Source organism: Dunckerocampus dactyliophorus, chromosome 19 (assembly GCF_027744805.1).
Source record: "Dunckerocampus dactyliophorus isolate RoL2022-P2 chromosome 19, RoL_Ddac_1.1, whole genome shotgun sequence".
Taxonomy (NCBI): Eukaryota; Metazoa; Chordata; class Actinopteri; order Syngnathiformes; family Syngnathidae; genus Dunckerocampus; species Dunckerocampus dactyliophorus.
Genome location: NC_072837.1, coordinates 7,627,137 through 7,652,015, shown reverse-complemented (window position 1 = coordinate 7,652,015; position 24,879 = coordinate 7,627,137). Strand labels below are relative to the sequence as shown.

General features: G+C 41.8%; 1 protein-coding gene across 4 annotated transcripts in view; it reads left to right on the top strand.

Annotated features, from left to right (window-relative positions):
- Positions 1–24,276, top strand: part of fut8b (fucosyltransferase 8b (alpha (1,6) fucosyltransferase)) — a 126,595-nt gene extending 102,319 nt beyond the window's left edge. For all 4 annotated transcript variants that reach the window (XM_054761965.1, XM_054761968.1, XM_054761966.1 and 1 more), the window contains 4 exons: positions 9,756–10,002; positions 19,073–19,249; positions 19,336–19,486; positions 21,134–24,276. In XM_054761965.1, the coding sequence (XP_054617940.1) occupies positions 9,756–10,002; positions 19,073–19,249; positions 19,336–19,486; positions 21,134–21,472 (914 nt within the window). In that variant the 3' untranslated portion in view covers positions 21,473–24,276. The remainder of the gene's footprint in view (positions 1–9,755; positions 10,003–19,072; positions 19,250–19,335; positions 19,487–21,133) is intronic.
- Positions 24,277–24,879: the final 603 nt, after the last annotated feature.

The following is a 24,879-nucleotide window of genomic DNA, read 5'->3' as shown; positions in this document are numbered from 1 at the left end:
AAGTGTTGCAAAAAAAGACAACCTGCTCACTGAACTGAGGTCTCACGTGACCTCATGCATGGTAGCGGTTCAAACTCACAGTGCTGGACTTGAGCGCGATTACCCCCTCCGTCTCCCGGCCCCCGCTGGCCTGCGCACACACTGAACATTTGTGCATTGTTCACTCCTGTCATCACTTCTGCACCGCTATGTTACTGCAATTTCACTGACTTTGTGGATTATTTCCCAATTTATTTTGAGTCATCGTGATTACAGTAATCCCTCACCACTTCGTGCTTGGAATTTTGAGGCTTCGCTCCATCATGTGTTTTTCAGAAAATGTATTAACTCATTCAATCCCAGCCATTTTTCAAAAGACAACCCCCTCAAGTACCGGCCACTTTTGACAATTTTGACTCATCTTTCACGGCATTACAGTCATTTTTTGACTCGGCTGTTCATGCCGAAGGAGGAGAAGTGTTCTGAACTGGAGAACGGTTTGTGTGAAGTGGGCCCAAGCACGGTACGACTGACCTTGTGTGAGGCACATTTTTTTTCAAATTCAGAAAAATCCTACTTTAAGGGCTGACAACTTTAGAACTTCCCCTGTACTTAAATTAAGTCTAATTTTTGTGCTGCGTACAGCTAAAAAAAACTGCATGCGAAGTCTCTGGCGAAGCAGGACGATGCAATTCCCGTAAAAGCACTTTGGCAGCTAATGTAATAGCAGCAGGTTGCTGTTGAAAGCCTTCATTGCCAAGAAATCCTGCCTCTTTTGTGTCCAGTAAAAGAACCTTTCTTCCACCCACAGGAAAAAAAAAGTTTGTCCATCATCATGTGAGTCACTTCTCATCAAGGATGATGGACTTCGTCAGATTCAGCAAAGTTATTCAACCTGGCTTTTCTGGCTAGATTGAAGGTTTATCCTTTGTTTCTTCAACATTTGATGGTAAAAGTTGACATGTAAAGCAAATGGATCAGTTGAAAGGGTTTCCCTTACTCTACATCCCCTCAGCATTCATGGTTAAAGTGCCCTTTAGGCCCTCCATCTGTACTGCAAAGCTGCCCACGGTTCCAGTGTATCACTAATGCTCGCTGTGGTCTCCACCGTGGTGGGTTAAAAGCAAAGGTCAAACTCGGAGCATGTACAAATGCAGCCTTAACAATGAACGAGTCTTCAACTTATTATACTTTTTCAGAAATGCATTTACAGCCAACCGCACTGCCCAGATGCAGCCTTATGACATTCGTCTTAGGGTTCTTGCGGTCAATAGAACTTGTTATCAGGTGCCTTGAAAGGGGGCTTAACCTCCCCAAAGCTAGGCCTGGTGGTTCTCTTGGCCTGTTAAAACTCGAACCTGTTTAAAGTCCACCAGTAGTAAGGTGAGTTTGGATGGCAGGAGATTAAGGCCGGTCTCTTACAAGCATTAGGTAGGATTTTGTCTGAAAGGCAATACACTATAGTACTTTAGAAAATGCACATACACTACAGTCGATCCCTGCTTTTTTTAGAGATCACATTCCAGGACCACCAGCGAATGGCGAAAAACTGCGAGGAATAGATATGCCCATAAAAATGTTCGAACCCAGCTCGACGGTGACGCTGTCCTCTGATTTCACATCAACATTTGCAATAAAGGTGACCCTCCACTTCTCGCTTCATTTGCCATTGTTCACTCACAACACAATCCAGGTTTAAGCCCTAAATATGCCCGACACCCTTGTTGAACACATTTAAAGCTTACAATGTCTAGGTACTCGCCACTAGTGACTCGTCGTTGATGCTTAAATTGCGTCAAGCAGACTAGCTCATACACCGCACATCACCTTACAACCAGTGCTTCTCCAATGGTGAACTGTCAGGGGGGAGTGAGAGGCAGGGAGGACCTTCAATATCCGTGCAGACCCGCCGACATGTATGAATTTGTCGTACTCAGCATGCAATTTGAATATGCTTGTATGCTTGACTGCTCTCCATTTTGTTGCATTTCGCTGGTTTCCGTTTCGAGTTCAGTCTGTACAAGTGCAGATAAATGAATAGATATTATCACTTTCTCAATTGTATGTGAAATCGGGGGGGCATGACAGAAAATAATTGAGAACCACTGCCCCACAACACTTTGCGTTTTAAAGAAAACGGGACCAAGTTTCACATAAACAATAAAACGTTGGACTGTACAAAGAATGAATGAACACAAGAGGCTTATTTTTGGGTTAAATAAAACTGCACCGGTTTCTCTGGGAAAAAAAAAACAAACAAACAATTTACTTAGTGTCTCTTTAACAGAAAAGCTGCAACAGGACATTGTTTACCTTTGAGTAACATCTCTGCAGCTGAAGCTCTCCACAACTCTCCTGTCAGTGAAAGAAGCTTTGTTTTGCTCCAATATCCATACAATCCTTCGTGAACTACTCGTTTGCACGTTGCTGTGCTCTAAATGAATGTGCTGTGACTCTCATAGGTTTTTCATGCTGGGTTCGCCAGTTCCAGAGCACATGAGACACAGCGGCTTGGCTCTGGATTCTGGGAGAATGAACACATAATGGTCGTCCTTTCACTTTTAAATGTTCGGTTTTGGCGATCAACTGTTACTTTTGAGCAAGCCATGCTTCTCATTCGAAGATTAAGCGGCATAGAAAATATAGGGATGGATGGTTCCCATTCGCTCGGCAAGTTAGATGATTTCTTTGGCTCATTTTGAGTGACGTCACTGCATTTGCTGTCACCGTAAAAACTGAAGTAATTATGCCCGTTACGATTGGTCCGCGAGCATGGTTATATGTTCACTTTAATTGATCCCGGGTCCATAGAGGGCCATCAATGGGTCAGAATCCGGACCGAGGGCCACCATTTGGTGGTGGCTGGTGTAGGTTGGCGAAAAGGCGTTTCTCCAAGCCGTGTCTACAAAATCTTCTCTGAAAGTTTTGATTGACTGTTGAAGCGACTGCTTCCCGAGATCTCTCTCACAGCACACATTATGGTGCATTCAAGGACTGCCGAACAAAGTGTGAAATTTCAGCACTTGACAAGAAAACATTATCAGTGAAGCATAACGACATGTCAAAACTGTGGGCTTTTTTACCAGCGATACATGCGTGCTGTACACTTTGCCTGCCTTATCACGTATTTTTACCGTATTTTATATGGTGAATGATTTTAGTGGAAAACAACAGCCTGTTTGCAGGGGAAAAAATAATAATTTTGTAAAAATACAAAAATCTGCAGTGTGTGAATGCTGAATTGCGAATGTGTGGGGATCCTGTGTGTATATTTTTTTAGGTTGTCATTATTATGTTTTTTACATGTGTGCGTTCAAGTTTTTGCACAACCGCAGTCCAGTTTGACTCTAAAGCAGGGGTGTCCAAACTTTTTCCAGTGAGGGCCAAAACTAAAACAAATGAAAGGATGAAAGGATCTTTCCCCCAGCCTAATTTTCCAAAAATGACATCTTTATTATGTTTAGTTGGTTTCTGATCATTTCTTTATAAAAAACTGTATTTTTTCTTTAATATTTCAACTCTATGCTACTAAAATGACATTTTTTCCTCATAATTGTAAAATCATAAAATGGTGACATTTTTTCTCATTAGAATACGACATTTTATTCTTAATATTTTCACTTTATTCTCGTAAAATTGCAGCTGTTTTCACCATTTCTGCTATTTCAACTTTCTTCTCGTAATTATTTTATTCCCGTAATATTTTGGCTTTATTTCCATGACATTGTAACTTTTTCCACAACCTAAAAAATGACAACTTTACTCGTTGTCTTGTTTGTTCCGCACATTTCAACTTCATGATAGTAAAATTGTGTTATTTTTCCTCACAATATTACGTTATTCTCATAAAATTGCGACCTTTTCTTGTGAGATTACAACTATTTTCTCTTAATATTTTGAGTTTATTCTTGTAAAATTACAGGCTGTATTTGTAATTTTTGCTGGGTTTCTTTTATATTTTTAAAATGTGCCAATAAAAAAACAGCCGAGGGCCACAAATGGCCCCCGGGCCATGCTTTGGACATCCCTGCTCTAAAATGTTGTGCAACTTTGCAGGCATGTTTTCTATTCTTTCCATTCTTATTTCCCCGTTCATTTTAGTATTATTTTGCTGTATTTCTTTGCAAAATGCACATTTTTATGTGTGCCAATGCAAGTGTTTGCATAACCACAGTCTGTCCAGTTGGAGTGTAAACTAGTGTAAATTTAAGTGCGACTCTAGCTGTATATTCTCCACAAAACTTTTGTCAATTTTTACTAATGCACTGCACCGTAGCCTTTTTAAAGAGCAATTAATCATTCAGAGATTGTTAATCATATCCTTATAGAATGTGCTGTGTATTATCAAATAGTGGGCTGGGCGTGAGAAGGGGGGGAACTATACTAATTCAATTTCTTCAAGGTTAGTTGGTCTGAAAGTATCTTTAATTCTGCTTAAATGTTGCAGGTGTCAGCTACTCATACAGTGGTTTGTACAGATAAATAAATATCAGCCTCTCAGTAGTATTTCAAATCAGGGGGTTGGTGCCTGAAATGAATTCCGTTCCCTGGGGGGGGCATGGCAGAAAAAAATTCAGAACCGCTGTCCACCGAAAAAAGGTGTGTTCACTTTCTATATCCACTGCATAACATGTCTGTTTTCAGAGTTGACCTGAATGGGGAATAACAGGCAAATGTTGAGATTCTCGTGAGCGCTTCTTTTTTGAGACCCCCTGTGGGTATACAGAACAAAAAACACACAAAAAAAAGGCAGCGCTGGTTAAAAAAAAAAAAAAAGTGCGAGCAGCTGCATATCTGTGGGAGGATTGACACCGTGCTGCTGTCTATACACCAGCTTGTGTTTACCCCGAAAAACGATAGGTCAACAGAGCTGTCTGCCTACAGGCCGAGTCACTTAGGAGTATCCCGCCCTCTTAAATGGGTGTTGACGCCTAGATCTAGAAGAATAGCTTTCCTCATTTGAGTGACAGTTATTTTTTTCATCAATAAATCTTCTGTTAACGCAGTTCACGCTAGGTCGTTTGTACGCCCAAATGAAATACCTCAGACAAAAGATCAATATTTTGATATAATAGGTTACCATTGCAAATGCAGCAGAATCATTTATGCGTACTGAGTCGTGCATCAAAGATGCTATGATTAATAGATAGTCTTACAGTAAAAGAAAAAAGCCTCCGCTAAGCTGACAAATTTGAAGCGTTTGTGAAAGACGATAAGTGAATTGGAGGCTTTACTATCAGACTGTGGCTGCCTCTCTGTCTCGCTCGCTATCACTTTCTCTCTCGTTGCTTTCTTGTTCTCGTGGCCACATCCTTTCAGCTCTTCATTTTTCTCCCACCGCCTCATTTGACTCGTGCTCTCCTGGGCTCTTCCTTCTTATCTCGTGCTTTGGCGGTGCCTTGCCGCTCTTATTCTCCTGCCTTTCATATGTCCTTTCCCACTATCTACTCTCTCATTCTGTGGTATCTGCCTTTACCGCCTCCTATAGATCCATATACTATGCCATCTGGCTGCTCCAGGCCAGCGGCCCATTCAGTGCTGTCCGCCTTCTTGCGGTTTTTCAAAGCAGGTTGTGTTGGCCGCCACCGGGATCCAGCTACATTCGGCCTTGCTTAATGGAAGCCTGTTGGTCGCTGAGTGTTCCCTGTAGTCATGTCTCTTTCATTATGGAAGTGTGATCTTTATAGCACAAAGCCACACAATGATGCTTAAGGCGTGAAATATGCAGAATTCACAGTGAGTATGTTGCACATGCGTATTCCTATTCATGTCTTGTATGAGCAATTGTATTGTCACTGTCGGAAACCGATTGGGTCGGTATTTTATAGGGGGGAAAAAACCCTTTTAGATTTATTGGCGCCCCACCTTCCTTAAATAGCTTTATATTGTTAGCCCACTTCCTGTTAAGAGTTTCCCTTAGGATGCGAGACATTTATCGGCAGAGGGAATTGTGTACGTATCCGTGACTGGGTATTTTTGTCAGGAAAACATATAGCTTTGGGGGGGAGGGTTTGGAATCAAAGATAGTGGAAAAAAGTCATTATGCGACCTGCTTGTTTCGTCATACACGTGGGAAATCTATCAAAACAAAGCATAAGAAGGAAAGATTAAAGGAGCAACACACAATTCTCCTGCCTGGAGGGTGGAAATCATGTTTATTGTGAGGCGCACGTCCTCGAGAAAACTTACAAAACGTAAGACACTGTAATTACTTAAAAAATACCACAAAGGTTACTTGGAAGGGGTGAATTACGAAAGCGAGCTAACTGTGTTTGGTTTGTATTGATTTGGTCCGTATGGGGCTAGCAGAATTATGCCATAGTCGAGCTCCGCGTGGATATTATAGCTCAACCCCCCCCATAGCTGATGTCATGTCGCACGCTATTTGAGAATGAATGAGTGGCGCCTCTGCTGGTAGCAGCAAAGCAGTACACTTGTTTTACCTCCTTTGCTTCTCCTTTGTCATTGACAATCAATTCCACACCATTGACGAAATTCAATTATTCCATTAGTATGCCATGCCTAATCCTGATCATCGGCATGCTCATTCACGTTTATTAGCTCATGATCTAGCACCCCGTGACTGACAACTACGCTGGTACATTTCAATGTTGAGCGACAGATTTTTTTGTTTTTTCTGGGTACCATTTCTTAGAGCTAGTTTTATGAATGTGTATAAAGGCGCTGCTGGTCCACAGATTTCCATATACTTCACCCCCATGGGTGCAACCCACACTACGCCACTGTCATGTTGACTATCTGTGACGCTTGATCTTTAGATGCATTGATGTTCGCTATTATGCCGTATTATGGAAGTGCTCACCTGCTAGATAGTCAGCGAGGGTGAAAAGTCTGCGGACCACCGATGTGTTAATGCATGAGGTATTTTTGGGGGGGATCTATTTGGGACATTTCTATTTTGGAGAACTACCTTTTTTCAAAAAGGACAAAGCCAAAAATGAGACTTTGTGAGGCTCTCTTAAGAGGCGGCGACTCAGTTCATTTGCAAAATGACTGCAGAAACATCGTATTTGTCGCTCGATGACGTCTCTTTGGATTCGTCTCCTCAAATATGTATGAAGCCTTCTAGGTGAAAGCGTTAGCGCTGCACAGCATATTTGTTCCAGCTCTTGAAGCTGTGTTCATTCGTCCATATCTACATCACGCTTGTTAGAGTAGTCAGGTCTGGCCTTTTTTTTTTTTCAAATATTTGTATTAATTCTTCCTCCAATTTGTAGCCACAGCATGAATCACCATACCGGCACACAAATTGAGCCTTCCATTTATTCCCGTCCTTGTCCCTAACATACTTTTATGAACCCATCCTGTTAAAGGCAGTTTTTTTTTATTGACTCATTGTGCCATTTATTTGGAATTGTGCAGATGTTGTTTATAGCTGTATTAGGGCTCGTCTTGGGCACTTCAGCAGCCTCAAACCTGGTTATATGTGGTTATATGTCAAGCTGGGAGACACACATTCACACTCTAAAGGTTTTAGAACAGAAAGAAAGTGAAGGTCGGCATATCCCATCTGGTAAAATGAGATTATTTTAGCTGTGTGTTTACAGAATGTGCAGTGTTTCCCATGCATTCATTTATGTGTGGCCGCATGCTACCTGTTCGCCCTGGCTCATAAACGCATCGTAATGGGACTGTGTGAATGTAGCTCGTCGTTCCAGCTTTGCACAGCGGATGGCATCGTACTAATATCGGAACTATGCCTCATATGTGCCGTGTCTGCAAGAAAATAAGACATGGCAGAAGGGATCAGTGTTGTCAACTTAGTGATATGTAGGTAGTGTTCAGACACCTCGAGATTCTGTTGTTCAAAACACGGACTCACGACTTTTTCTGGTCTTATAGGGCATTTTTCGATACTCTAACATGAAAGCAACATTCATTTGGATTACTAAACGTGTGTTTTGCTGCTTGTGTTTTTTGCTCAGTGTTTGTCTCCCGCAGTGTTTATAGAAGTTTTATGCACATGTGTCAGGGCCTTGGTGTTCATTGCATCCCAGGTAGATGTTACTCCTCCATTTGCTTTTCCTTGTGCACACTGACAGTCAGCCTTGAGGTGTATGAAGTAAGGGTAGTAGTTCTGGCAGTGCGCCGAGGTTTCCTGCTGTCCAGAGAGTTGACCTTTTTTAATCAGCCCTTCTCAAGACTTTTGCCCCGGGCTTCTGCCAAGCTAGACTCAGCCTGGAGGCACCACTTCCAGACCCCAAATACCTGCAACAGCCACTACCCCCATGTCCATCTGACTTGTTTATTGATTCTTACGGGTATTTTCGTACATCGAAGTAAAAAAGGGACCTCAGTGTGTGCTATGTCATGATTAGTAGTTTTGGGAATGTGAAGGAAATTTGTGCAATTATGTCATTATTCCATTTTACTTGACTTCTCTTCAGTTGTTTTTCACTTGCGTTGCTTTGCTTTGTTTCCAAAATCCTACTCAGTTTTTGGAAGAGAATATACAGTACCTATCCACCTATGGGCACACTTGACACCACAAGTCTAGTTTGCTTTGCTGGTTGAAACTGAGACGTGTCATATGATTCATGCAATAGCTTCCCCCAGTTATAAGCGACAACGATCACCTTCCATTAATGTCTTGCAATAGAAATCAATAGAAAGACGATAGCAGATGGATGGATGGATGGATGGATAGAAATAACTGAAAAAGTCAAACCTCATGATTCCGCTCGCTCAAGCATGTCATATAATTAATGCAACCGGCTCCTTCCACCAGTTATTAACTCATTCAAGACCAAAGATGTATTTATACATTTTTATAAACTCGAACGCTCGATCCCAAAGATGTATTTATACATCGTTTACGTTTTTTTGCACGAGAGGCAAAAAAGAGGTGATGACACAACTGCACACTAATAGATGTCACTTTTCATTTTAAGCAATTTTAAGCATACAAATGGCCACAAGGTGCAGAAGTGCATTTGATAAGAGCTCAGCATGGATAATTTGCATGTAAAAACACACTTGACAGCAAGGAGGAAGTGGAAGAGCATGGAGGAGTGTAGCGTGTAGTGTAGTGTAGAAGGTTACACATTGTAGGGAAATTTTAACACATGCACATGCATGCGCACGTGTGCACACACACGCACACACACACGGTGAAGTTCCAAATGCGAAAATTGTAAATAGTTCATGGTGTTATATTGGTAAATAAATTGTTATTTTGATGTAAAACAACCTATTTTTGTGTTGTTTATGCTGTGGCATAGTTGTTTAGATTTTTGAGCTGTCAAAAAAACAAAAAAAAATTGTGTCAAAGTGAAAATTGTGCTTGAAATGTATCTTCACAAAACTTTTCTCCCTTTTCTTTTCCCTGAAACTTACCTATGTTCTGTTGCTGCTTACTAACGAACGGAAAAAGATAGAAACAAGTTTTTTTTTTCCTGATGAAAGACGAGAATCTAATCTTTCTTTTGGTAGGTTCTATGTTTATATAACCATGAAACACAATATTCTGTGTGCCTTCAAAAATCTGTCAAAATCGTCTAAAAAGGCCGGCACTGAAGGAGTTGTCTTTTGAAAAATGGGTGAAGAGTTAATGATAACCGCCATCTTGCATAATAGAAATTAACAGAAAGAATTCACAAAGTCAAAGCCCACAGTTAGGCTCCATCATGCATGTCATATAATTCATGCAATCTCTCCTCCTGCCAGTCAGTAATGTTATCATTACCAACATGCACAATTATTTAAGAATCAAAAATGCTTGAATGTTGAGCGTCTTGTCGTCCTCATCTTTCCAGGGGAAGCCCATGATAAGGATGTCCAGGTTGTTGAGTTGCCTATAGTGGACAGCCTTCACCCTCGCCCCCCTTACCTGCCTTTGGCCATCCCCGAGGACCTAGCCCCGCGTCTGCACCGCCTTCACGGTGACCCGTCCGTGTGGTGGGTGTCCCAGTTTGTCAAGTATCTGGTGCGGCCCCAGGCTTGGCTGGAGAAAGAGATCCAGCAGGCCACCGCCAAGCTGGGCTTTAAGCACCCCATCATCGGGTAAGACCACTCGTCTGACATTCTCAAAGTGTTTCATGATGAAAGCAAACAGGAGGCGTCTTTATTAGCAAATACGGACATAGCTGGGGGGGTGGTCATGGTGGAGCTTTGTTTTTGGTTAATATTTGGTTAATTCAGTATTATTACAGTATGGTATGCGTTATTTGTTAAGGAGCATTTGCACAATTCAACATGTCTGAAAAGAAGTAGGAAGAAGCGGAGCTAATTGAATTCCACCCCTTCTCCGTGTCTTTTACTGATCATTTCATTCACATCATATTGTGTATCGTGTGTTGGCACTCACAATATTTAGTTTGCTTATATTTTGTCATTTAAATTTTGTTCACGTCATGTGTGAAAAGGAGGAAGGCGCAGGTTGTGCAGCGTGAGAAAAAATAGATACGTTGAAATAAGCGTTAAAGGATAAGGCAAAACACTAAGACATTTTGTTTGGTTTATGATAATGTTGTTGATTAATGTTGTTCATTTCCATCCATTTCCACTGCAATTTTCACTATTTACCATAAAACCTCATACTTTGCAGGATGTTAATTACATTACGCCGGCATTGCATTTTGAATCCGTAGAAAGAAATGGCACATGCAAAGCTTATAAGTGCGTCTTCACCAGTTAAATAGAGGATAAGCCTATTTATTTGTTTGATTATTGCCAATACCCCCTGCTAGAAAGACCCACACCGACAATGGAATTATCCACCATATAATTGTTTTTGTAGAAAACACCACTGTGCCTCATTGTCCTTCACTATAAAGTACTTAATTGATCTGCATGGACTGTTTCAAGTTCATCTCCTAAACCACCTTCTTCTTAATGCACTCTTAATGCATTAAGCCATCACTAATACGTGCCTCACTTGATGCTCATATTGTATTTATTTTAAGAAATTGATGGTATATTTATGACGAGACAAGACAACATTTGCATATTGCCTGCAGGCGCATTCGCTATATGCTGCACTTTTGCTGCAGATTGTTCCCAGCTAAGTGATGTGCATAATGATGATGATGATGATGTTCAGGCAGTCATGGGAGAGTAGCATATGTGATGTGACTTTCAGCTACTTGCTGAGATGGCCCTAAGTTTCCACATTGTCCCATGAGCCTCCACTAGTCTCCAACTGCTGGAGAAGGAAGAAGTTCAAAGAAAACACAAAGACTTTGTAAAGCCAGCCCACTTTAGTTATGTCCTCGAAAACTCACGTTCATAGATTCCTAGCGAGCTATCCCGGTCCCTCGCAACTCTTTGTGTTTTGCTGCAAGCCATCCTTCCTCGTCGTCATCACTTCTGCCGTCCTGCTCGACTCGCTTTCGCTCTCGCTCTTGTTACGTTCCCACTCCCTTTGTGTCTGCCGTCTTTTCTGCCTTTCATAACTACAACAGCCGCCGTCTCTTTGAGCGCCCCTTGACTCTCCTCCCCCTTTAACTCCTCTTTCTTTTTTTTACTTTCTGACTCATTTCTGATCACTGCTCAGATTTCAATTGTTCTTCCCGCCAACTCGTCTCAGATTTTCATACTGCGCTCTCACCTCTCCCTTGCGTTCCCCCGGCACACATCTGTATTCACCATCCTCTCGCTCCGACTGTTCTTTGTGTCTCCCACGCCCCTCCTGTGTGCACCCACACACACACATACAAACTGCATGTTCTCGCTCTCAATCAGTGAGAAAAGGTTTGATCACTTATTCCCCTTCACGCTCTCCCACATCCACTCAATGAACTAATGTTGCAGTAAAGTGTCTGTAAGCTTCTGTCAGCATTCCAGGTGGATAATAATTGTGTGTGGAAGGAAGTAAGGGTTGGGGGGCAGCAGGTAGGTGTGTGAAGTGTGGATAACACCTGTGTGTTGAAGTGCAAGTTGAGACGCCGCCAGACCCAATGCTTTAAAATTTGTGTTTTACACAATCTTCATTTCCTGTGATGATTTGCCAGTCGATCCGACGTAAATATATTCCAGCAATATGAGCTTCAGGTTGCACACAAGTTTTTGTTAAAGAAACTCAAAAAAATTTGGCTGATAGAACATTCCCTTCATTTTTTTGAGTTTGATCAACCAAATTGTGTGTACCAGTGTATAAGACGTGCTGGTGTTTAAGCCGCACCCATTCAATTTAGAGGAAAAAACAGATTTATACATACTGTATATAAGCCGCACCGGACTATAAGCCGCACATGTCATAAGTATGTGAGGACCAGGCAGCTCTTTATTTGACAAGAGTCAATCATGAGTTATATAAAAACTAACGACGAGCTTGTCAACCCATTGGAAATCGCAGGAGTTCATTACTCAATATGACAGTCTGACTCACGGTGTTATCTTATAAAGAACACTAAACTCATCATGCAGCAACTTAACATTTAAAAGGTATACCTAAGAAATATACAAACAAGTAGCAATACGAGTTTAAATGGGGGGAAAAAAACTATTTTAAAGTTTTCCCATGATGTATTTCATCTGAGCATAAGCATTTCATTGGAGGACAAGCAGCATAGAAAATGGATGGATGGATGGATGGATTGATGGCGCTGCAATTCTGCCAGAGAAGCCCAGAGAAAGGCTGACATAATTGCAGAGGCCCGGCAGGCATGAGTGCTTTGCTGAGCTGTAATGCATTATGGGAAAACTTGTATTTATATTTCTAAGGTACACCTTTTGAGTGTTTAGTTGCTGTGTGATGAGTTTAGTGTTCTTCGTAAGATGACACCATGAGTCAGACTTTTATATTGAGTGGCACAGTATTTTAAACAGTAGTAGTTCTGAAGTAAAGGAGACATCAAGAGGTTAGAATTAGCCATAAATTAGCCGCACCGCTGTATAAGCTGCTTGGTGTAAAGTTTAAGAAAAAAGTAGCGGCTTATACACCGGAAATTACAGTCATCTATTGACATAAAATAATAAAAATTGAGTTTGTTTCTTCTCGTAGAGCGCAGGATTGGCAATTACAGAATAGTTTTTTCATAAATGGGTTAATGAGAAAATTAAGTTTGTATCGTATTTATGTTATTGTTATGTTTTGTTCCCAGACCCCTCACTATCTACAGTATGCTATATGCTATATTATTATGCTTTATTATCACATATTTAGAAAGTATTACTGACTTTTTTTGGAGACAAACTGCGAGGATGGGTGGCTTTTCCCACAAATGGGAATGTGTGAACAAATCGGGATTTCATTACATTTTCGGCAAAATTGTGCAAAATTTCCTCTAAGAACATACTCATTAATATTTGTATTCAAATCTACCAAACGTCCTTTTGAAATTGAAACTAAATAGGGGGTTTAGATCTGTGTAGCTTATTGTTACAACTTCGTACAGTATACGGCATCGTAACTCTAGCTTCTTCTCTACACCTCATACGCACATACCACAGCTGACTGGGTTACACAGCAGCTGTCCATCACTATACAGTCGGCCCTCGCCACATTGTGGTTGGAATTTTGCGGGTTCACACTGTTTTGGGGTTGACTACAGCCTATTACTAGTAAAAACAAATGCATATTTAAACAAATGTTACAATTTCCTGGCCTAAATTAAGCGTTTTCAAGCAGAAAAATGGCTAAAATACAAAGACAAGGCATTCAGAAGACTCATTCAAAGAGGTGCTATGTAGTATTCTACACTGGTCTCTAGGTGTCAGTAATGACAATAGCCACCACAGGGAGTATGCTGTCCAAAATAAACCAAGGAATTCTCTCAATGCTAACATGTTTGTTTATGTTATGTCTAATATGTCTTACTTCCTGTTATTATGTCGACTACACTGGGTAATACGAGTGTAAAGGTGACTATAGGAGTGTTATTTCATGCCTAGAGGGCTCTAATAATATTAAAAATCGTATGTAGAAGATCGTAAACATGTTTTCTATGCTAAGTACGAAAATATTCCAGGAATTCTACTGCGTGGAAATTCACTTTCTGGTCTGGAACCAATTAACTGTGATAAATGAGGGCTTACTGTGGTGCGATGCTAGATGTATAATAACATGCACATTACCTTTAAAATCCATGCAAACTTACATGAAGCCCAGGAAACGTCGCATGACTGACATGAATGTTTTGTTTTAATGAATCCAACACCCATAAGTCAATAACTTTATGTTCTGTTCTTAAATAAGGTTTAAAAACATAAGATAATGTCACACATTTCTTATGGTATAAACCAAAAAGCTCTGTTTTACCCGTCCATGCACAAACGCTGTATTTTGAAAATCTCCACTCTGGATGGTCTTTAGAAAAGAATACCGTATTACTCCGGCTGTATGAGTAATACTTGTTGCAAGATGTTATCCATCAAGAATAATCATTGGGATACATGAGGATGTGCATGAATCAGACGAATATTCATTTGAAACTGATCTGACACAGAGTGCTTTTTTGGTTGTTTTTTTTTGTTGTTGTTGTTTTTTTACTTCTTCCCTAATCTGCACAGCACAGTCAGTGATTGTTCAGCATTCAACTGTTGAGTCAGACAATACCGTACGTGTCTAAAGACTCCCAACTGCTGCAAGGACAAGTAGAGCAGTGATGTTTAAATCCCTCTGATAGACTGCCAGGAAGCAAATGAATGATTTATTAGGTGTATAGCTTTTTATGTCACAAACACAAGCGTGGGTGCGTGTGACGTATACGCTTGTACACCCACCGCGAGGATTGCCCGTCCTTGCCAGCGTCGTATGAATAGAGACGCATGAATTGAAATATTGTGTGGCGTGATTGTGGGAGAGCTCTGGTACGCAATACCCCAATGTCCCATCTCACTGTTTTTGACAGAAAAAAAGACAAAGGACGGCATAAACATGAGGAAAACAGAGAGGGGGCTAGTGAAAGAGATCCTCACAGGATAAAAAAAAGTGGAAAAATTTGCTCTCATCCGCCAGCCTCCATGTGTGTTTGTCATCTAAATAAATGGCCATTTCTCCCATAAATCCTGACAGATCTCTGGCCTCGCTTGTTTAGCTTCTCTCACACAACTCCCTGACTATTTTTCTATTCCAAACTCCTTTAACCAGAAGTGAAAAAACCTAGTAAGAGATGACGAATGGGAGCAGTCAGACTCCAGCACGTACTTTAACTATACGCATTGTCAGTTTCTATCAAAGTGAAGGTACATACAGTGTGTTGTTGTTGTTTTTATGCTTTCTTTTTACACTTGCGTGACAATTAAAAAAAAAAAAAAAGGTTTGAGCTATGTGGTCAGTATGGGGTGTCAGGACATAATTTTAACATTCATTTTTAGAAAAGTACAATGGAAAAATCTGACTGGACAAACAATCTTTTTTATTTAACTGAGTTACAAAAGGGATATTATTGTCAGCATTTTTAACCCAAATATATAGTAATATACTGTATATATAATAATGAGAATATATCATAATAATGCAGTATTTCCTTTAATATGTCATCTTTCACTCTGAAGTGCTGAGGTGCTCAGAAACCAATGGTGAAACCAATGCACAGAATGAACCCTTTCCCTGCCTGTTTGGAGACAAAAAACAAGGAAAGCAGACACACGTGTTACCGACACCGGACCCAGGGGGATCTGGACCAGTAGCAAAGGTTACACAGGCTAGGGCTCACTGAGTAGCCAATGAAAGTGACTGTGAAACAATAGAAAGAGACCCAAAGTTAGCGTCTGCTCGTGATTGAGCAGATTGATTTATTGATCAGCGGTGCTTAGCTAGAGCTAACCAGTCTACCTACCGAATCACTCAGCACCATCACGCACCCTCTGCTGGTGTAAACATGTATTACACTATCAAAATGAAATACAGGTTGAATTATTAACGCGGATTGTGTGGGGGTGCCTGTTTAATGTAGCATGTAGCATTTGACCTCAGACCCAAGATCTTGTGACACCCGTAGGGTCAGTAACACATTATGCTTTCGACATTCATAATTTGACGTTCAGATGTTACGTTTCCGGGCCGCACGGTGGCCTAGTGGTGAGCATGTTGCCCACACAGTTAGGGGATCTGGAATATCTGGGTTTGAATTTCCGTTTGGGCATACCTGTGTGGAGTTGTTAGGTTAATTGGCGACTCTAAATTGTCGATAGGTATGAATGTGAGTGTGAATGGTTGTTTGTCTATGTCAGAAAACCGCCTCTCGCCCAAAGTCAGCCATACAGTCGGAGCAGTACAACGCAACCCCACCCTTCCGGTCCGCTTGGCAACACTCTGGCAATATCTAAGTAACACGTCCTGTAGCCGATAAAGTCAGGCCTTCAAAATAAAACCAAGGCTCTTTCACTCACACTTTACATAGAACATATGAAGGACATAAATTACAGTAATAAAACAGTACTTACTACAGTATACAAGAATTAAATGAAACGGTAACAAAAAGAGAACCTACTTTTATCCCTGTGGTTTATTGGGAGGAGGAAGCATCTGCAGAAGGTACTGAGGTAGAAGGCACTTGATCACTTCCTGAATCACCATAAGGCTCACTGCGATACTGTTGATTCTGTCTTCCAGCCAGAGAACAAGCAACCTTTCCATCTCAATAATAACACTGCTACGTTGCTTAGTTATCGCGGTCACTTTCACAGGAGCAGCTCCTTTTCCATACGATCTTTATCCTAAATGATAGACGTCACAGTTGAACGCCTAAGACGGAAAGTGGTGGTGAACTCCCCCGCCCATGATGGACTATCGTCGAAACTCTGAAATAACTTTTTTTTTTTACTTTTTTTTCCCCTATCTGAATGTATGTGGCGTTTTTGCTCAGGTTTCACTTGACGTCTCGCCACGACTACGCTCGTTTGATACCCATATGCTTGAGCCCGTGCCGACTGCAGTCAAACGTTACGTCACGTGCAGCCCAGTGATTTCCTTCATCTGGGGCTGTAGCTATATCATTGTCTTTGAAAATGGTGTCTCAGAGGCTGAGCAAGTTGTCAAACAACAGTTGCGATGCTAATTATCTGATAATTATGATCATTTACGGTGATCAATGAGGCAGGCATCAAACAAAATGCTAGGAAATATGATCTTTTTTGTTGCAGTCTGCCAGCGCTTACCAAAACACGATTTCAAAAGATCCATTTAGTGTTTTGAGTTTGTCTTACAAGATATTTTTCCCCAAAACACGGCTTGCAAACGAGCAGTTGTATACACGGGTCGATACAGTAATTTCAGCTATTTTTTTGTCCGACAAAAAGCAGTTTTTTTTTTTTTTTAGGGTTTTTTTTTTTTATGTCCGGAGAAACATCAAAAATAAGTTTTCTTTGTGTTTCAGGACAAAAACACAACAATGGAGATGCATGCTTTTTGTTGGACAGCAATGACATTCTGTATAGATTTAGCAATTTTTGTTTCTTCCTGGGGGCCACATGTCACAATACAGATGTGTCTGGCTGGTTTCATAATGTAATAGTTGTGCATGGAATAACAAATGGGTTTCAGCATCCATCAATTTGAGGCATGCAACTGTGTCGGGAGAGGAAGTATGTGTGTTCTCACCCATCCCTCCCTTTTCTCCCTCATATACATATATATATATATATATATATATATATATATATATATATATATATATATATATATATATATATATATATGTGTGTGTGTGTAAGGAATGGCACACAAATATCACATCATGCTGGTTATTTCTCCTCCTGGGCGTCCTACATACACCAGTTCAACCATGGGCTAAGCCTGTGTGTCTGCAAACAGCTTGTGTCTGAATATATCTCAACACTGCTATTCATTTGCTGGTGTATAGTGCGGATGTTGTATAGAAGGATTTCAATGCTGTTTGTCAGATTTAAGCAATTGGGGATTATAGAAAGGTATTGGGAGTCCTACAGGAAGTGAAAATGGAAGAAAATGTGGTGTTAGCCCTCCTTTTGCAGCTCTAACAGCTTCTATTCTTCTGTTTGTCCGTGCCCGTTCACCTGTGACATCTCTGTTCTAAGTCATCTCAAAGGTGTTTGATGGGGTTGAGGTCAGGTCTCCTTCAGTTGTCCCAACTCAATATACACCCATAATAACAAAATATTATACAGTGGATCCCTGCTCATTCGCGATTCAGCGTTCAAGACCCTGTACATTTGTGGATTTTTGGTCCAAAAAAGCAATTTATTATTCTTTTCTCAGAAAATAGGCAGTATTTTTCTACAGAAAACACGTATATATCCCTATAAGTTGGCAATAATTAATAAAAAATGCGTGATAATCCAAGTAAAATGTGCAGTATGCATTCGACAGACCACAGTTTTGACATGTTTGCGTCGTTATGCTTCACTGATCTTGTTTTTCCCGTCATGCATTGAGATTTCGCACTTCTTTGAACGCACCGTAGTTGTGTGCTGTGACTTGCAACACTGTGACTCTTACGTGACCATGCATTAGTGGTGAGTACTTCTACATTTTATACTTTAAATGTCTTTAATAAGTGTGTGAGGCATATTTAGGGCTTAAAACTGGATTGTGTCGCAAGTGAACAATGGCAATTGACGAGAGAAGGGGAAGGTTCTGGAGCTGAATCTATTCTAATAATCACAACAGTCAATTTTATTACAAATGTAGGACGAGAACGTCAACGTCAAGTTAGCAGGAGGGTTTGGGGGGGTAGGGAGGAGCGAGTCATGTGTCAAAAATAGACCTTTTTATGGGCATGTCAATTATTTGCGGTTTTTCGCCATTGCAGGTGGTCCGGAATTATAACCCCTGTGAGTAGCGGAGATCTACTATGTTAGAAGAATAGCCTCAAAACTTGCAGGTTATTATTTTAGTAAATGATACTAAGTACCCCAGTGGGAAACTGTACATTGTGGTCGTCTTCAACATGCAAAATGCTCGCAGAGAGATCCAGGAAGGATTCAAACCTAGAACCTCCTGGCTGCCAGGCAGATATTCTTACCATAGGTCCCACTGTGCCGTCTGTGCCAGAGGGTAAACACGTCACTATATAAGATGGAAAGACAGCAACGCAGCTCATGAATACTGTGTCTTTGTGTGCAGTGTCCATCAACACAGCTAATGAGTACTGTGTCTTTGTGTGCAGTGTCCAACAACACAGCTAATGAGTACTGTCTTTGTGTGCAGTGTCCATGTGAGGAGGACGGATAAAGTGGGGACGGAGGCAGCCTTCCACCCCATCGAGGAGTACATGCTGCACGTGGAGGAGCAGTTCCAACATCTGGCCAGACGTGTCCACGTGGACAAGAAGCGGGTGTACCTCGCCACAGACGACCCCTCCTTGCTGCTGGAGGCCAAGTCCAAGTCAGTCTCTAACATTGTATATACTGTAGTTTGTCATCTTTTATTTGTATTTAGATGTATTTTTCATACTTCCCGTCTCCTCCCAGGTATCCTGACTACGAGTTCATCAGCGACAACTCCATCTCGTGGTCCGCGGGCCTTCATAATCGCTACACTGAGAACTCACTGAGAGGAGTCATCCTGGACATCCACTTCCTGTCCCAGACCGACTTCCTGGTCTGCACCTTCTCCTCACAGGTGTGTGCAGTTGCTGGGTTTATAAAGACCGTATCGAGACGTACTGTACTTTTAGAACGAGCATCACCGTATTCCCTAAATGTCTTGCGATAGTCAAGCATTAGTGCTGCCGGCGCTGGGGAGCTGCGGTTCTCCCGCCTTTGGGAAACTGGGCCACACAGCAGTTTTCCAACCTGAAATGCTTCATGAAAAGATGGTCGACGTTTGTCACAAGACAAAGCAGAACCACTTTCATGGCTCACATGCTTCAATGCTTTAAGGCAATTAGCACATTTTGTACGCCGTGACGTGTGTACTTTCTTGTGACCGAAAGGAAGTGTTAACTTTCCCAGACCACCGTTTTAAAGAGTAAAAATGTTTCAGATAAGCAGCAAGTGGTTCAGCAAGTCGCATTTTCTTGTTCTGTTGTCGGATTTTGTTTTTTCGTGCTATTCCTCACATTTGAGTAGCTATTAGTGTTATATTGTATATATGTGCTGTGTATGTAAATTGTATAACAATTTATGAAAAATATAACAATACAAATAAAAAAGTTCTGTTTAGGGCTGTCAAAAATAACGAGTTCACAACGGTAGCTAATTTATTGAATTCATTACATCAAATATTTTAGTGGAATTAACGCATGCGCACCAGAGCAAGCACGCCTCTCCTCTTCCTCTTCGCCTTATCTTCCTCTCTCCTTTCCTTCATCCCTCCTTATCTTTTTTCTTCTTTCTTTGCCTTCTCCTCCTCCTCCCTCTTCTGCTCCTTCTCCTTCTTCACCTTGTCTTTATCCCTATTCTATTCATCCTTTTTCTCTTTTCCTTCATCTTCTCTCCTTTTTTCCTTCCTCTCCTTTTGACTTCTTGTCTTTCTTATTCTTCTCCTCCTTCACATTCTTCTCTTTCTCACCCTTTTTCTTCACCTTCTCTTTCCTATCCTTCTTTTCTTCTCGTCCTTTTTCTTTCTTATCCTCCATTTTCTCTCCTTTCTTTCTTGTCCTTCACCTGCGTGTTTCTTATTCTTGTTCGTCGCCTCCTTATTCTTCTCTTTTGTCTTTTCTTTCTTCTCCTCCTTCCCCCTCTCCTTTCCTTTTCTTTCTTCTTCTTTGTTTCCTTCCTTTTCTCATTCTTCACCTTTTTCTTCTCTTATCCTTCTCCCTTTCCTTCTTCTTTCAGTCTTTTTCTCCTTCTTCTTTCTTCTCCTCCTTTGCTCTCTTCTTTTTCTCCTCCTACTTTTCTATCCCCTTCTTCGTCTCCTACTCCTCATTTTTAATTGTGAATTGCAACCACTTAATGGAGCATTATCGCCAACATTTGGAACGCCCCCATCCATAGAATATCCGCCATCTTTTTTCCGACCCACTTCTCAATTTTACAATCATTAAAAAACACATCATTTTTATTTGCATTTGCACCTTTTTGACCTTTTTGCGTCTGTGCACCACGAGTGTGAACACACTTAGGCATTCAAAAAAGTAAGTATGGAAGCGCGCAAATTGAGACGCAGTAAAATGTACTGTAAATGCCCAGCACACTGCCCCCTATGGTGGGCGGCGGTATTACAGCATTTGTTTTGTAAGCTGCCAGGAGACGGAGCGAAACCCTGGCGGAATGGACGCAGATTCCAAAAAGGGAGGCGTGTCTAATGTGGATCTTTCCATCTCAGGTGTGCCGCGTCGCCTATGAGATCATGCAGACCCTTCATCCGGACGCCTCCTCCTTTTTCTACTCCCTGGACGACATCTACTACTTCGGAGGCCAAAACGCCCACAATCAGATCGCCGTGTACCCTCACCAGCCGCGCAACAGCGAGGACATCCCTCTGGAGCCCGGCGACGTGATCGGCGTGGCCGGCAACCACTGGGACGGGTACTCCAAGGGCATCAACCGCAAACTGGGCCGCACGGGCCTCTACCCCTCCTACAAGGTCAAAGAGAAGATCGAGACGGTGAAGTACCCGACGTACCCCGAGGCCGACAAGCTGCTGGAGTCCCACAAGAAATGAGAAAGGAATACGATGAACATCTAAGAGGATAAATAGGAGAGAGACTCCGGCTCCTGGGAAGGAGGCTGCTTTTGTCCAAAAGAAGGAGGCCTACATAGCACGCTAAGATGAGAAGAAAAGACCTGCACCCACGGGTGACAGGACTGCACTCAGTGTGTGTGTGTGTGTGTGTGTGTGTGTGAGTGTGTGTGTGTGTGTGTGTGTGTGTGTGTGTGTGAGTGTGTGTGTGTGTGTGTGTGTGTGTGGGTGTGTGTGTGTGAATGGCGATGTGAGGTCACGGAAGACTTGCACCACTACTCCCCTGGCTGATGCGTTCAGGTGGGGTCTGTAGAGTCTGTAGATTTTAAACAAAACATTTTAAAGTAAAAAAAAAAACAAAACAAAAACTGTCTCAGCACAGAGCGGATCTTTACTGTAAAGACTGAAGCACCCCAGCTTTGAAAACTGGAAAAAAAAGTGTTTTATTTAATTCATTTAAGTGGTTTCGGATTCTGAACTTGCCTTTTACGTTGCGTTTGTTTGACTGAATGTACTGTATCCTCTTCTTGCCACACTCCACTCGCTATTCGCCCTCCTTTTTACCCCACGTGCAATTCATTTTAATACCACCTTGTGCTTTTATCACTTTTTCTTTTCAAATGGTCTTAATTTGCGTGCTGCTCGTATCTTCTGTGCGTGCGTGTGTGTGTGTGTGTGTGTATTGTACTGCGAGTGTGAGGACGTGTATGCGTGTGTTGCTTTCAAGGGGCCATGTTAGCGACCTGCCTGGTGCCTGCTTCTTTTTTCCCGCCTCCGGACTCGGTTGTTTGTGTGCCTGGAGGCGACAGAGAAGGGTTTTGTGTGTGTGTGTGTGTGTGTGTGTGTGTGTGTGTGTGTGTGTGTGTGTGTGTGTGTGTGTACTATGTACAATGGAGGAGTGCAGCAGTCCCTCCCTAGTGAACAATGGTCGTATTATTAGGGAGGAGTGACAGCGCTGATGATGCACATACACAGGAGTAGGGATGCTCCCATCAGGGTTTTATGCTGCCAATTCCGATAACGATCATCCAGGACTGAAATCAGCCGATACCGATCACATGGATTCATTATACATTTTTAAATTTACGTATAATGGGTGCTGTCGGCCGTGGGTGGCGTATAATGGCGGAAATTCAGGACAATTTCAAGGTCCCTTGACTGCCAGGGGACCCTGGCACTTGGGGAAACCTGGTGTCTTCCACCGCTGAGAAAGGCCGGTTATCTCGTTCGATGAATTTAATATTTTTTCAAATTTTTTGCGTAGCCTGCTGACTGTCAAGCACATACGAGTGTTGTCGCTGGTATATTGCCCGGGCGAGCTGCCGTTTGACTGACGATCTCATCGTGATCACCACACTCACGTGTTTGTTCTTCAAATGCAGGGCTGGGCGATATATCGATACGTTCTTTTAAGCACGATATCAAAAACAAACATGCCGTCCCAGAGGTGTGTCTCACTCATCACTGCTGTGTGTGTCAGGCCCGCCCACCTCCGTGCGCCGTGCTAGCTCTGCCGACATTCCAAACCGTCTCGGCGACACATTTTCTCAAAAGAGACTCGCGACACATCTTGCGACTTTTTCTGATGTCGTTGGAGAGTTTCTGGTATTTGGGAACATAAAAGTGAAAGTAAAGCCCTCGCTGCACACTGAAGTGGAGATCCACGCATCCTCGAGGCGCGATGCCACCGGGGTGGATCTCAAAACGTAAATATTTAATCTTCAGTAGACTACTCGGACTTGGTCACTTACCTGGCAGTGTGTCAGAAGGTGTGATGGATAAATAAACAAGTAGTCCGAGCTACAAGATAAGAGATGGGGGCCAATCTGGGTGTAATTATTACGCTACGTCTAGACTTTGAGAGGCGCTAGGCAAGATAAAATACTAAAATTGTGTTATTTTGATGAAGGGATGGACAATTTTAAATGAGCAAACTACGAATCAAGCTAATTTGCAGTTCTAAAAGTAAATCAGGTGTTTTTATTCACTGTTTTGTCTCTCTTGCGAGGTTCTGCTTTCTAGAAAAAAGGAATACTGTTCAAAGTGAAGTATTTTTGACATTCATTGCTGACATTTAAAAACGGGGGACTTTATTTCATATGCTTTTGGTATTAGCTGAGGATTTGAGCAGTTTGCTATAAAGGAGATTGATGTTTCTATTTTAGTTTTTCTATATTTATTTCAAAATGAGAATGGACTATTTTATTTTAGCGGCAATTTTTTGGATTTTTTTTATTTTAAACTTGAGCGTTTTGGTCCATGTCGCTTTTTAACACTTTTAGCGTGCTACGTTTTCGTGGCATGTGATGGCAGTTACGTTTCACACGGCAGACGTGATGTTTTTGTTCTGGCACGCCTGCGGCCAAGACGTTAGTTAGGGTAAGACGCTACACAGCACGCAGGGATCGCCGCGGACTGCACTTGTACTCGCCACGGGGGATCGGCTTTTGTGATCGGCGTCGAAAGGCATTCGTCGGCATATGGAGATCACGTGATTTTTCACGGAAATCGGCCGATACTGCTCGGCGGCCCGATCGATGGGAGCATCCCTACACAGGAGCCATCGCCTGCCTCGCCAAACGAAGCACTCCACTGATGTCCTCTCTTCAAACGTCCATTTTCTTCTTTTTTTTTTTTTTTTTTGTACTTTGCTCTTTTAAACTAAAGGAGGACAAATGTGTGACAAATGATTATGCTCTGTCTTCTCAAAACGCATAATTTCATAACTTATGTTCCTGGGCATTGTCTTTGATGACGACAGATCAAATAAATTTGACAAACCAGCATTTTTTGTTTTCTTTTTGCTCTTTTAACGTTAAAAGTCTGTCTCTTTTGCACATTCAGGCGTTCAGCTCTCGAAATTTGTTTTGAAATCCAGTGAACCTCCTCATAAAAATCCAAAAATCATTACGAACTGGCATACAAGTGGAAAAATAAGTTCATAAGTCAATAAGTTCTCACATTAACACTGAACGCTTGTTCTGTTTTTATGACACATGTCTTCGTACTGTCATTGTGACCATATTGTACTGAGCAGCCAGGACAGAGATGCTTGTTGTTTTGGGGGTTTTTTTGCTGAAATTTTGACTTTTGGTGCATTTGAATTACAAACTGTTTGGTCCTAAAGCATCCAGCTCGGTGTCACAGCCGGGTGGAGCCATATATTGTATATTTGGTAAATAGGGGGTTGCTATGATATGCTGCGATGCGGTTTTATAGTCCTTGCAGTTTGTTTCTTTTTCTTGTATTTGGGTTTACAACGCAATATCACCACACGTGTCACCACTGCTATTTTTCTACACAAATAGAGAGGCAACAACATAACGCCGAGCGATTTGTGAGGTCTGATTTTTATGAGGAGGCGTTTTTATGATGCAAATGTGTTACTC